The sequence below is a fragment of the Culex pipiens genome, chromosome 3 (genome assembly GCF_016801865.2).
Source record: "Culex pipiens pallens isolate TS chromosome 3, TS_CPP_V2, whole genome shotgun sequence".
Taxonomy (NCBI): domain Eukaryota; kingdom Metazoa; phylum Arthropoda; class Insecta; order Diptera; family Culicidae; genus Culex; species Culex pipiens.
The window spans coordinates 40,987,679-40,999,660 of NC_068939.1; the positions used below are offsets into that span (position 1 = coordinate 40,987,679).

General features: G+C 39.6%; 2 protein-coding genes across 3 annotated transcripts; one reads left to right on the forward strand and one right to left on the reverse strand.

Annotated features, from left to right (window-relative positions):
• Nucleotides 1–157: 157 nt before the first annotated feature.
• LOC120426808 (sodium channel protein Nach-like) lies at nucleotides 158–2,877 on the reverse strand. Its single transcript, XM_039591593.2, has 5 exons — nucleotides 1,648–2,877; nucleotides 1,020–1,581; nucleotides 630–966; nucleotides 398–577; nucleotides 158–341 (listed from the first exon to the last, which is right to left on the reverse strand). Exons 1-5 carry the CDS (start codon nucleotides 1,752–1,754, stop codon nucleotides 247–249), a joined length of 1,281 nt encoding a protein of 426 aa, XP_039447527.1. The 5' UTR covers nucleotides 1,755–2,877; the 3' UTR covers nucleotides 158–246.
• A 152-nt stretch (nucleotides 2,878–3,029) lies between these two features.
• On the forward strand, nucleotides 3,030–11,585 carry LOC120426807 (transmembrane protein 135-like). 2 transcript variants are annotated; one of them, XM_039591591.1, is made up of 6 exons: nucleotides 3,030–3,452; nucleotides 9,584–9,744; nucleotides 9,806–10,624; nucleotides 10,682–10,822; nucleotides 10,886–11,052; nucleotides 11,116–11,585. In XM_039591591.1, exons 2-6 carry the CDS (start codon nucleotides 9,598–9,600, stop codon nucleotides 11,237–11,239), a joined length of 1,398 nt encoding a protein of 465 aa, XP_039447525.1. In that variant the 5' UTR covers nucleotides 3,030–3,452; nucleotides 9,584–9,597; the 3' UTR covers nucleotides 11,240–11,585. The 2 variants fall into 2 exon arrangements, with proteins under 2 accessions (XP_039447525.1, XP_052566386.1); XM_052710426.1 differs by lacking the exon at nucleotides 3,030–3,452 and adding an exon at nucleotides 4,155–4,194.
• The last annotated feature ends 397 nt before the right edge of the window (nucleotides 11,586–11,982 follow it).

The window sequence follows — 11,982 nt, forward strand, 5'->3', positions numbered from 1 at the left end:
CCAATAAACCAAAGTCCCAGTTTTTGCTTGTTGGTTTTTTTTTTAAACCGCCTTGAGTCAGGGGTATTTAAAAACACACAAAAAGCCAAAACTAAAAATTTTGTTTATTGGACCTTTTTTTTAACAGAAGATTGAAAAAAAGCTTTGGAAAAATTTAGTTTTTAGCAGATTATTTTTTTTGTTTATGCCACAGAAGCATCTTCTGCTTGATTTTTTCTTATGTGTCTATATGTTCAAATGACATTGTTATTTAAGAATGTTCCTCAAAAACAAGTAACACAACTCTACAACAGTAACAAAGCTTGCTCCAAAGAACAATCCACATATTCCTCCAGTTGATACTGCAATGAGCCAAAAACTGAAGCTAAATAAATTGGAAACAAATTTTAAAACTCACCCATCGCATCGGCAAATCCGAAAATGATGCGTCGACTGTACCGGACCTTCTGGAACTCCATGTCCCACTTGATGAGCGGAGCCTTGAACCAGTCGAACAGCACGTAATTTTGCAACGTGAACCCGATCGAGTTGCAATCCTTGAGGCACCGGCACGAGGCGAGACCTTGGCGAATTTTCACTGCAAAGTTAGAGATCTAGATTATTAGGACTCTAGTCGTTTGAATACGTACCATTGTTGTCCACGAGACATCTCAAGCGTTTCAACGGGCATATCGGTAATCGAACTGCCGTATTATAAAAGTGGGGAACACAACCGCAAAAATCGAGGCACAATTTGAGCCGGCATTCCAGCATGCACAAACTGTTGGTGTAAAATCCAACAAAGAACTCCAAGTTGGACTCGTGTGGGAAACGGCAGTTCCGTTGCTGGACGTAAAGATTCTCAATGGTGGAATCTGCCGTAACCGTTACCGGTTTGAAGGTCATTGTCAGGAACGATGACACTGCAGTTTTGACGAGAAGCTTCTTAAGGACTGTGGGTGCCTCAAACGGACCGTGGTAGTAGATCTACAATTTAAAAGAAATTTAATGGAATGAGCAGTTGATAAATTTAAACCTACATCTCCATTCGATGTCAAATTACTCAATGTTGCCGCCGTGTCACGTTCAATGATGCTTATTTCAACCAAACCAGATCGAAGATCTTCGTCAGACAGGGGCTCCACAGAAAGAAATTGTAAAATTGCCGAGTTGAACGTATAACAAATCCCCAAATCTGTAATAACTCGATGCAGCTTCGCTTTGAGGCCATTTTCCAGCACCACTTCCGCATCAACGACGTTGGAGATTTGGTTCAGAACGCTTTTCAAATCCAAATCACTATACTCGTCAAACTCTATCAACTGTTCCAAGCGAAACAGATGCGCCTCGGCTAGCGTCGCAAGAAACCGTTTGAATTTCGCTGGATCTTTGGGGTTGACACGGTTCGTCAGAGCATCCCGCGCAGTTAGGTTTAATCGGTCGTGAAAGCACACCGTCAAGCTGGGAAATGTGGCGTTCCACTCGTGGTAGTTGCGGTCGAGGGAAATCACGGTCGGGTTGGTAAGGTACCGCACCCAGAACAGGGCCACCAGATAGATGGAGGAGACGATCACGGAAAGAATGATGGACGCCCAAAATAACCTGGAATGAGTTGTGGATTTGTAACGGTTTTAATAGTTGTGATTAAGTCTAGGTAAAAGTTCTAACTTTTCTATCAAGACACTTTTAGCGTTGGTTAGATGAAAAACTCCATGCAGACTAGTTTTTTCAACGACTCGGCGAATAAACTTTGAAATTGGAAACTCGTACTCCATGACATAGCCTGAAGTTTTAGAAAAGTATATTAATATTCGTAATTCGCTACTTAAAAACTGTTATGACAGTACTAATTTTATAATTATTTAACAGTAACGAGGCTGACACAGCTGTCACAATTTGCCCCATGTGTCCCGATTCACCCCAGTTGACGGTGCTAAACCTTAAGTCAGTTGAATTATAACCCTTATAACTTCATAAAACTCTTCTCTGGAGCTTATTTTTTGATCTTCAAATACATTTCGTGCAAGTACAGATGTTTAAAAAGATTTTCAAATATTTATATAACAATATTTATTTATAAAAGTACATAAGGGTATGGCGTCGCTAGTTTTAGACCACGTTTTTCACTTTTTCTCCATTAAAATCGGCTACTTTATCGACTTAATTTTGCTGGGCGAGATTAGAGTCCCCAAATAGGTAGACTGGTCTAAGTTTGCTTAATCGATCTGGCAACGTATGTTTTGAGCTTGGCAATACTGGTAAGTTTTGCTGGGCGTAAAGGCTCGTTTGGATACGTCACACTCGTGTCTGTTTGGGTGGTTTGGGTACATCAAATTCACTTCGACCAGTCTCCCTTTTTAGGATCTCTAGGCGAGATAGGACGCCGTCTACTTTTAGACGATGACTCAGCACTTTTCCACTTTTGCACTTAAAAAACCAGATGGCAGCACGATGTAACGCTACGTCCCTATGGCATTTGAGGTTGTGATTTATGATTTCAGTTTCCAGGAAATGTCCGCTTTGTAAGCGGATGACTCTGGGTTCGATTCCCATCTGCTGCAACCTTCCATCGGATGAGGAAGTAAAATGTCGGTCCCGGCCTTGGTTGTTAGGCCATTAAGTCATTCCAGGTGTAGGAGTCGTCTCCATGCCATAAGTACAAACAACACACCAAACCAAGCCTACTCCGGTGGAATCGCTGGTGGCGGTTGGACTCACAATCCAAAGGTCGTCAGTTCAAACACTGGGGTGGAAGGTTCCTTGGAGTAAAAGAGGTTTGGGTTCCCTCCCCATTCAAGCCTTTGGACTCCTAGGTTTGAGCAGAAACTTGCAATAGAGACCACAAAAGACCCGGGGGTCGTTAATGTAGATGGTTTGATTTTTTGACTCCAAAAAATGAACCCATCACCCGAAACTTTGCGTAACTTTTACCCATTATTCAGCACAACCCACGCAAAGCAAATTCGAGCACTCTTTCTGCCGTGCCATTTTCTCCCAGTGCACATTCCTTCGAGCACTTTTTCTGACAGCTCATCAGCTGTGAGAGAATCTGCCTGCGCGATGTAAATACGCCCGATCAAAATAAGCAGCAAGGTTTTTTTTTGTACGCGATTGCGGAATCCTCAAATCAAACTGTTTTCATTCAACTTCCGTGCGCCTCGGTTGGCTGAGCTGTTGCGCTGGTGTGACTTACGCTAATTACGTGGATTAAGCGAGTGGCGGGTGCGTTAAGTTAAGGTTTGTGACTAAGTTGAAGGAGCCTGGTGGACCATGTTCCGTCTGGGCCCTGGGGGTTGCGCACGGTACAAGTGACCTCTGGCCAGCTGCTATGTGAGAAAACGTAGGAATAACACACAAAATTGTGCAACCAAACTAAGTCTTGAGCTGGAGGAAGGGTTAGCCTAAGCTTCGTAGTCAACAGCGAAAGTAATTAACTTTTAATCGAGCCTGACGTAATCCCAGCTGTGAAAGAGGTAAGTTACTTAAGTTAACTAAAAGTTTAATATTTTCACTGACAAATCAGTTGTTTAGCAATCGAATCCTCCAAGCAAACTATTCCCGTTTTGGTTGGCCTTTTTGACCTCAGTCTGGCCAGTACTGGAAAGAACAAAAACTGCGATTTATGTGACAAAGTTGGGTGAATGAATAATTAAGTTTTTCCCTCCCCTTCATTGTTTTCGCACAGTAAAACGACACATTATTCGTTAATTATGACACTCGACTCGATTCGTAGCGTTTTCTCGAAGCCCGATTGATTCTTATCAGTGCGGAGGTTGAGCCATAATCATTAACGTAACACATACTCTAGTTTATCAGCTAAATCAGAGGCCCCATTTTTTTCATACTCTCTCTAGACAAACAAAATTGCGCCTAAGCTGTGTCGAACTATGTTGAATGTGTCCCTGATAAAGTGATAAGCCAGCGCTCGAACGCTCCAGCCACTGATTAAGGGGAGGGCTGAACTTGTGAATTGGTGTGATAAGAAGTCGCGCGTAATCGAACCATTTGTTGTAAAACGAAAAAAATAGCAGCGGATTATGACGATCGCGCAAGCATGTGCTAAGTAGCCGCCTATAAAATAAAGTAAATCGACCCGACTAAGATGTGGAGAATGAACGCAGGTTGTGGTAAATGAGGCAGAGAGAGAGCGTGTGTCGTAAAACGCTTCTTGAACCAGTTCTCGGCTGCTGATGCAAACAAGCTTCTGTGTCTGCGGTAGGCAATGAATCACGGCTGAGCAAATATTGAAAAGCTTGCGAATATCAAGTGTAGTTATGTATTAAATGTGAGAAAAAAAAAGTTTCTTTCGGATACTTTAGCATTTGGTTTTTTTCCTTCATATTTGCTGATAAATGATATGATTTTTGACTTGATGCTTTTATCACAGCAGTAAAGCCAAAAATTGGCTCAACTGCCGCTTGAAGCAAGTGCTAAAATATGAAAATTTGTCTATTTTGAGTTATTTATGCTGTCTGGTTCTGAATCATGTGAACTATCAGAAAATAAACAATAATATTGAGTACTTTGTTCCAGAAAACCGTACAAAATCCCACACTCTTAACACGTAGCCTTAAGGGGAGGGACAAATTTGCCTTGCGTTTTTCTCGGCTTGCTGTTTGTATATATGGGACGGACTAGATTAGAGCGTAAGTTAAAAAAAAAACAGTCAAATGATTTATTTTGATTTATGACCTAACTGAAACACCTTTTAAAATATGATTCAATCAATCAGATACATGCAGCAATTACCCGCGAAAGCATCATGATTAGAAAAAAAAGTTCTCCGATCAGGCTCAAACAATTTCTGGTGGCTCCTTGGCCGTAATAATAAGATCGGTATTTTTGGTTTGGTCATTAGAAAGATCTACGCCGTGTCAGTAGAGGGTTAAGGTATTCTGAAAAAAAAATCCATTTTCGTTGTTTTTGTCACTAATCTAATCTGATTAAACCTTAGCGCAACCAATCTTTCGAAGGGATCTTGGAAAGTGAGGTGCCTTAGGTAATAAATATTACGCCTAGCACTCTTCTTGTTATTTATTAACATTTCGTCGCTGTCGTGCTAACCTGTCGTACGTGCATTTTGGGCCAAATTGAGTTGAGAACGCCATTTTGTGCAGCTCACAATGCCTCACCTTTTGACCTTCACAGATCCCCAATATTCGATTTCAATCCTGAGAAATTCAATAAAAACAAAACTCCGTGCATTTTTGTCACTTTTCATATGAAAGAAGTTTCAATCTTGTCGTGTTATCTTGCCACACCCTGAAAATTGCTGTAAGTGCGACAATGGAGCACTTCCATTCGAGCAGTTTTTGCTTTTTTCTACAATGTATTCCTTATGGGAGAACTGTCATTTGTACCACTCGAATCCGGTGCTCCATTGCCCAAGGGGATTTCAGGTCACAACGCGTTTGACACAAGTACGAGCTCGACTACCGTAAACATTTGTAATGATAGCTCGGGACTCCAGCAACCAATTTCAACCAAACTTCGGGGCAACGCACTGAATGGTCAACCACACAAAACGTGTTATTCATTGTTTACATTGCGTGCTCTCGTTTTTGTTTATTCAAGGACAAACATTTTTCTCGGAACGTCGAAAGGGCGGGTGCGACAAGTTAGCACGACGGCGTCGATTTATAGTGCGCCATTGCATCCGAATGCATTGAAACATCACATAAGTTAAAGCGGCCAGGCCTACTGCGTAAAGTTTTATCGCAGAAAGATGATTCGTTGAAGTGGGTTGAGTTTCATCTCGGCCATTCAAGTCGCTTGCTTGGATTTAACATTTTAAAAACTTAAAGCATTTTTTGGGGTCATATTTGAAGTGCACAAAAAAATGAAATAACAAGCAAAAGTTTCAGCATTTCCACGGAAAAAGTGTTTTAAAATGCATTTTTCAATAGTTCAGTTGTTTTGCAATTATTAATTTTCAAAAAATAAAAGATTTGACGCTAACAAAAATTTTAGCAAAAAAAAAAAATTACAAAAAATCTAAAGATTTTTGAATCAACTCAAACATACTAAAATTGATTTTAAAAGCAGGGAAACGCATTTTAAATCGATTTCAGCTGATTGTACTTAAATTTCCATTGAAATTTTGAATTTTTTTTTAAAAATATTTTTGATGTCACCATTTTTCGGGCCAAAAAAAACAACAAAAAAAATCAATAATATTTGTACCAGCCTTACCGTCATTTAAAAAAAATCATGACTTGGACAAAATCCTTTTCTGAAATTTTAGTGTTTAAAAATTCACAAAAAAAAGTATCATTTTTCGGTGTAGTCCCCCATTCATACCTACAAGTTAACCGAAGACACCAAATCGATAAAATTATTTCTAACAACCAAGGTTTTGAAAATTGTAAAAATATTTCCATAAATTGATTTAAGGAAAATTAACTTAATCCACCTCTATGTAGTTGGTGCCTTCCTCACTCTTTACCAACAATGGGTGAGTTGATGAGTTTGAACACAAATTTCATCTAATATTTTTTAGATCCGGTATAAAAACGTACATAAAAATCACATGAGAAGTCATAATTTGAGGCAGGGTCGCCAGATCTTAAATGTTTTTAACTCGTTGGAAAGGTCTTTCGATTACCTAACCAACGATGGGTCAAATGATGGATCCGGACATAGTTTACATGTATTATAATGAGAACCGGATATTTGTGAAAACACATTTTATAAAAAACTTCAGTTTTAGAGCAGGATTATAGCCTTACCTCAGTGAGGAAGCTGAAATCTCTATTTTTAACGACACCTTATTAAACATTTTATCAAAAGACTGCTGAAACTCAATACTTTTCAAATGTTAGGCTAGGTTTTTGAAACATTAACCTATTTTTTCTGATAGACCTAACTGCGTCCCATTTGCGTCCAAGATAGCAAAAAATTGTTGATATGGCGCGGAGTTATATTTTGGACCACCCTAACACGACGTAGGTCAACCTAATGGCCAAAAAAAGAGGCTAATTATTTTGGAAATGATCGCAAACAAAAAAACATTTTCGCTTGCGAACTTTCTTCACCCGCGAAAGAGAGAGGAGGCAAATCACGCAAAAGAAATTCGCTCCCGAACTTCTCCAAGAAAATCAATCTGTTGATGATTTTTTGTGAATTTCCTTGTTAGCACCACTTAAAATTATTTATTTCGCTTTGTTTACACACATTGCCACATCTACAAAAAGTGGCAGGTCCCTTTTCGATTTGTGACGTTACACTTGCAAGTGTAGTAGTGAAAAAGATGTTCCGCCGAATAATCAAGATGATGATTTTTTTTTATTTCATTTACCGATCATACGTGCGCGAGAGAGGAGAGCCATGCTCCCTTCGTATTTTTTCACTTGATGAACGTCCAAAAAATTTTTTTGATGATGATTATTCCATCGCTGACTCCCAAAAAAAATTGAGCCCATTAGGAAAACTTTTTTTTCGAATCATGCTGTTTTCGTGGGGAATTGCTGTAGAGTCCTGAAATTCTCCTAAAACCTAAAACTTTCCACGAATAAAGGATAGTCATATCTCGAATAAAGGATGGCCACTCAAGTCGGGAAATCGGGAAAGTCGGGAAAAGTCGGGAATTTGTGATTTTTTTTGTCAGAAAGTCGGGAATCCCAAGAATACATGCTTAATTCTTGAATATTTTTGTAATATTTTGATCAATTTTCAAATAAAATTCACTCAATTCTTCTTTAGTAACTTACTTTAAATTTAAGGTTTCCTTCTCTTTTTTAATCTATTTGAGAATAAAAAGTTTTATAAGACATTAAAAAAACCAGCATGAACCAAAAGTTTTTTATTTATTTTTGTTTATCAAACATTACCTCTTGTTCCTACTCTAACTTAAAACAACAAGAAACAACAAGAAAAATTTATATAAAAATTGAAAAAAAAATATTTTTATATATAAGATTCCAACTTGAGTCTGGCAATGTTTTTTTTGATAAATATTTTTAATAATTCAACTAAATTTATGATGTCATTTATTTTTTTTTACTTTAAATAAAGCTTGATTTTTAGTTATCGGAAAACTTTAAAGTCGTAAAAATCAATTCGATGTTCGTTCTAAATAAAAAAAAGAATTTGTTTTTTTCATTCAGAACAATGATGTTTGAAAGCATTAAAAAAATATTGAATTTGTTAATTTGTTGGTTCAAGTTATTGCAAATACATTAAATGATTTTTTTTTTTCGTTGAAGCATTTCACATAAAATAAGTGGTAACACATAAAATCTCTTCAAACTGTTTTTGCCTTCCTCACCTTACTGAGGAAAGGCTATAAAATCACTCGAAAAATGAACTTCTTAATTCGACCTTGTAGACCCACCTTCACGTATACATATTGACTCAGAATCATGTTCTGAGCAAATGTCTGTGTGGATGTGTGAAGGTGGGTGGACAAAAAATTGTCAATCGATTATCTCCGGACTGGATCAACGGATTTTGACCGTATTAACCTCATTCGATCCGTCTTGGGGTCCCATAGGTCTCTATTTGAAATCAGCAAGTTTAGTTAAGTGGCGTATGTCCGGAAGATTGTAAAAAGGGTGGTTTTGCAAGAAACCCTATCATGTTATACATTTTCAGAAAGGTATTAAAAAGACCTTTCCAATGAGTCCAAAACATTTAGGATCTGATAACCCTATCAAAAGTTATTAGCACTTAAGTGTTATTTATACACTTTTTGGAGGCCGGATCTCAGATATTTCAGTAAAAATTATGTCCGGGTCCATCATGCGACCCATCGTTAGTTAGATAATCAAAAGACCTTTCAAATGAGCCTAAAACATCAAGGATCTGACAACCCTATCAAAAGTTATTAGCACTTAAGTGTTATTTATACACTTTTTGGAGGCCGGATCTGAGATATTGTGATAAAAATATTGCCTGAATCTTCCATGTAAACTTTCGTTGGATAGGTTTTTTTTATCAGACCTTGCCGATGAGCCAGAAAAATTGAAGGTCTGCGAACCCTATCAAAAGAAATCAGTAATAAAATTGATTTGTTAAACATGTTAAGGGAATGTTGCTATTTTTACTGAATGTATTGACTTTATGAATGTGAGGAAGGCACCAACCACCTAAAGGTGGATTAAGTATCGTTTTTATTGAAAAATAAAAAAATAAATAAAGCAGTTAAATACTGACAACTACTAATGTTGTTATTGAATTTTTGAATTACTGTTGATTTATATCAACAGTAATTCAAAAATTCAATAACAACATTTACAAAATTCAAAAGGAAACTTGGTAAAACATTTTTTTTTACGAATTCCTCTAACTTCTACTGGTGGCCTTTTAAAGCGTTGGTGTCTCAGGAAAAATTGTTAAGCTACTTACTTCATGAAATTTTGACAATTTTTATTTTTAAAATTTGAAAAATATCTGCAAAGGCTTTATGAAGAAATATATACCTAGCAAAAAAAAAAAAACAAATAGTGAACTGCATTTTAAAATGAGCTGATTGTACCTTTTGTTTTAGTATAATAATTATTTGGTAGTTTCGAGGTAATGTTAATAGAATTGTTAACTAAGAAAAATGTATACTGGATATTTTCAACTTCTGATTATAATTATTATTTTTCTTGTCCATTTGCAGCCACAACATCCACAATGCAGGTGCTGAGCAAGTGCAGCTCGGTGCCGGTGACCTGCCTGGAGTACGTGCACCCATGGACACCGTCCTGCGGCGTGGCTTCGGCCGAGTTTCTGGTGGTGGCCCTGCAGGACAGTTTCCGCATTTACATGGCGGTTTATCTGGTGAGAAATCAGTCTAGATTTGTAATTTCAATTATTCCTAATTCAATGATATCTTTTTTAGCTCTCTCTGGTGATGCGCGGTCGCGTCCCTACGCTCGGCGACCTCCGGCGCACGATCCGCGGCCTGATGCAATCCACCGCCTTCCTAACCATGTCCGCCTTCAGCTACTCGATCTTCCTGTGCGCGATAAGGCGTGCACTGGGGTCGTACAACTTCTACACCGCCTCGTACATTCCGGCCTTTATGGCTGCGTTCTGCGCGATTCTCGTTGAGCGACCTTCGCGCCGGGGTCTGCTCAGTTTGTACGTTGCGAATGTGGCCTCGGAAACCGGCTGGAACATTCTCAAGTCACGGGGGTTGGTGCCGGTTTCGTTGCCCCACGGGCAGATTGCGATTTTTGGGGTTTCGACGGCGATTTTGCTGTACTTTTACCGGTTGAATCGCCAGAAGGACTACAAGGACTCGATGTTTGACGTGTTTCGGTTTGCGCTGGGCGAGAGTGAAGTGATGAAAGCGCAAGAAGTGCCGGCGATAGAGGGATCGCGCCGGGATAGTCGACCACGGGCGGTGGGGTCCAGAAGTCCTGGTTCCACGTACAACGTCATCCAGATGGCGTTGCGAGCCTACGTTAATGTGATATCACGGGTTAAGAACCTGAGCAAACACGAGCTGTGTCGGCATCGGCACAGTTGCCTGTACAACATGCTGTCCGGAGGGGCGCGGATGTTCTCCATCGGGGTCGGCATTCAGGTGCTGATGAAGGTGCTGGTGCAGGCGAGGAGGTTGATTCGAAAGCCGTCGCTCGCTCGGCGGACCTTTTTGAGCAAGGACATCCTGAAGCTGGGCTGCTTCCTGGGAGAATTTACGCTTCTCTATAAGGTAAGGTGTTGAAATATGTCAAGTTTGTTTTAACGCTTATACTCACTCCTTCAACAGTTGTCTTCCTGCTTGTTGCGACACGCAACCAATAGTGATAAGGCGGCCTTTGCCATTCCGAGCGGACTTGTTGCCAGCGTGGCGTTCGCACACTACTCGGACAACACGATCGCCCTCTACATTATGTGGAAGATGCTCCAGGTAAGAGCGTCGGAACAAACAAAAATTGCAATTTTGATCTAAATTTTCGATTTTAATTTTCAGACCTCCTACAACTGGGGCATCGAGAAGGGCTACGTCCCCAAAGTGCCCGGCTTCACCGTGTTCCTGTACTGCGCCTCGACGGCGTTACTCTTCCACGCGGCTACCATGGAGCCGATGAACCTGCGGCCAAGCTACTGGAAGTTCCTGCACAGCATCTCCGGCGGAAGGTTCGCCCGCAGTTGCTCTTGTTTTAAAGTTAAAAATAAATCATTCTTTTCTTAACTTTCCAGAATCAGCGTGATGGATCGCAGCGGGTTCAACGTGTACGGGCTGGCCACCACGGACCAGATTGCGCAAATTTCCAAACTGTGCAAGACGAAGGCGGAGGTCGAGTTTCGGATTTTCGATGATTGAGCAGCGGCGGTGGAGAAAAAAATTACGACAAATGGCCTTAACTGGATAGTTGCTGCACTTTAAATTCGTTTGGATTCTTCCCAAGGAGCCCACAGCCAATGAATAGTGTTAAACACTGCAGCAAGAAAAAAATAATAACTGGAATCCAAGTGCAGTTTATTTCATTCGTTTTTGATTGATTAAGATAGAAAAATGGCACAAAAACAACATGCTTCGCAACAACTTCAACTAAGGGACAAGGGCTAATGTTAGGTTCTGTAAATAAGTGACTTACAGTTTGATGTTTTGTATGCGTCTGCGTTAACTATTTTGTATTTTGTTTTAAAATAAATCGTCGGTAAATGGAGCCGAATATCTTTCAATAATATTGTGCAACATCACATCCGTTAAATGCATTTTCAATGGAGTCGCTTGGTTGTTCAAAATTCCCGCTAACAAAACCACTCGCACGCGTCACTCACGAAAGCTTTTTCACTCATTCTCTGCGCGTCTCTCTCACTTGTTTGCCCAAGTTGTGGAGAGGAAAACTGAGAAAAATAAGCAACAGCGTTTGGATTTGTTTACGTCGCGCGCGTGACCAGGGATGCCAGGTCTGGTGGAAGTCGAATCCGTAGACTTGTTAAAAAAAAACCAGGTGGTTGGTGTCTTGGGAACCCAAAATATTTTTATTCTAGCTAGGGGTTATAGTATTTTCCAAACAAATAGTTTGCTTTTTAAAGATTTTTATTACTTAAATTGAATTA

Bases quoted from the DNA above. Each gene is read 5' to 3' on its own strand.
- LOC120426808 (XM_039591593.2), bottom strand. From the start codon at position 1,754: ATGGAGTACGAGTTTCCAATTTCAAAGTTTATTCGCCGAGTCGTTGAA. The intron at 967-1,019 runs GTAGGTTTAAAT...TTTAAATTGTAG, and splicing joins ATTTGACATCGAATGGAGAT to ATCTACTACCACGGTCCGTT. The intron at 578-629 runs GTACGTATTCAA...CTAACTTTGCAG, and splicing joins ATGTCTCGTGGACAACAATG to TGAAAATTCGCCAAGGTCTC.
- LOC120426807 (XM_052710426.1), top strand. From the start codon at position 4,170: ATGCAAACAAGCTTCTGTGTCTGCG. The intron at 10,625-10,681 runs GTAAGGTGTTGA...CTCCTTCAACAG, and splicing joins AATTTACGCTTCTCTATAAG to TTGTCTTCCTGCTTGTTGCG. The intron at 11,053-11,115 runs GTTCGCCCGCAG...TTAACTTTCCAG, and splicing joins CACAGCATCTCCGGCGGAAG to AATCAGCGTGATGGATCGCA.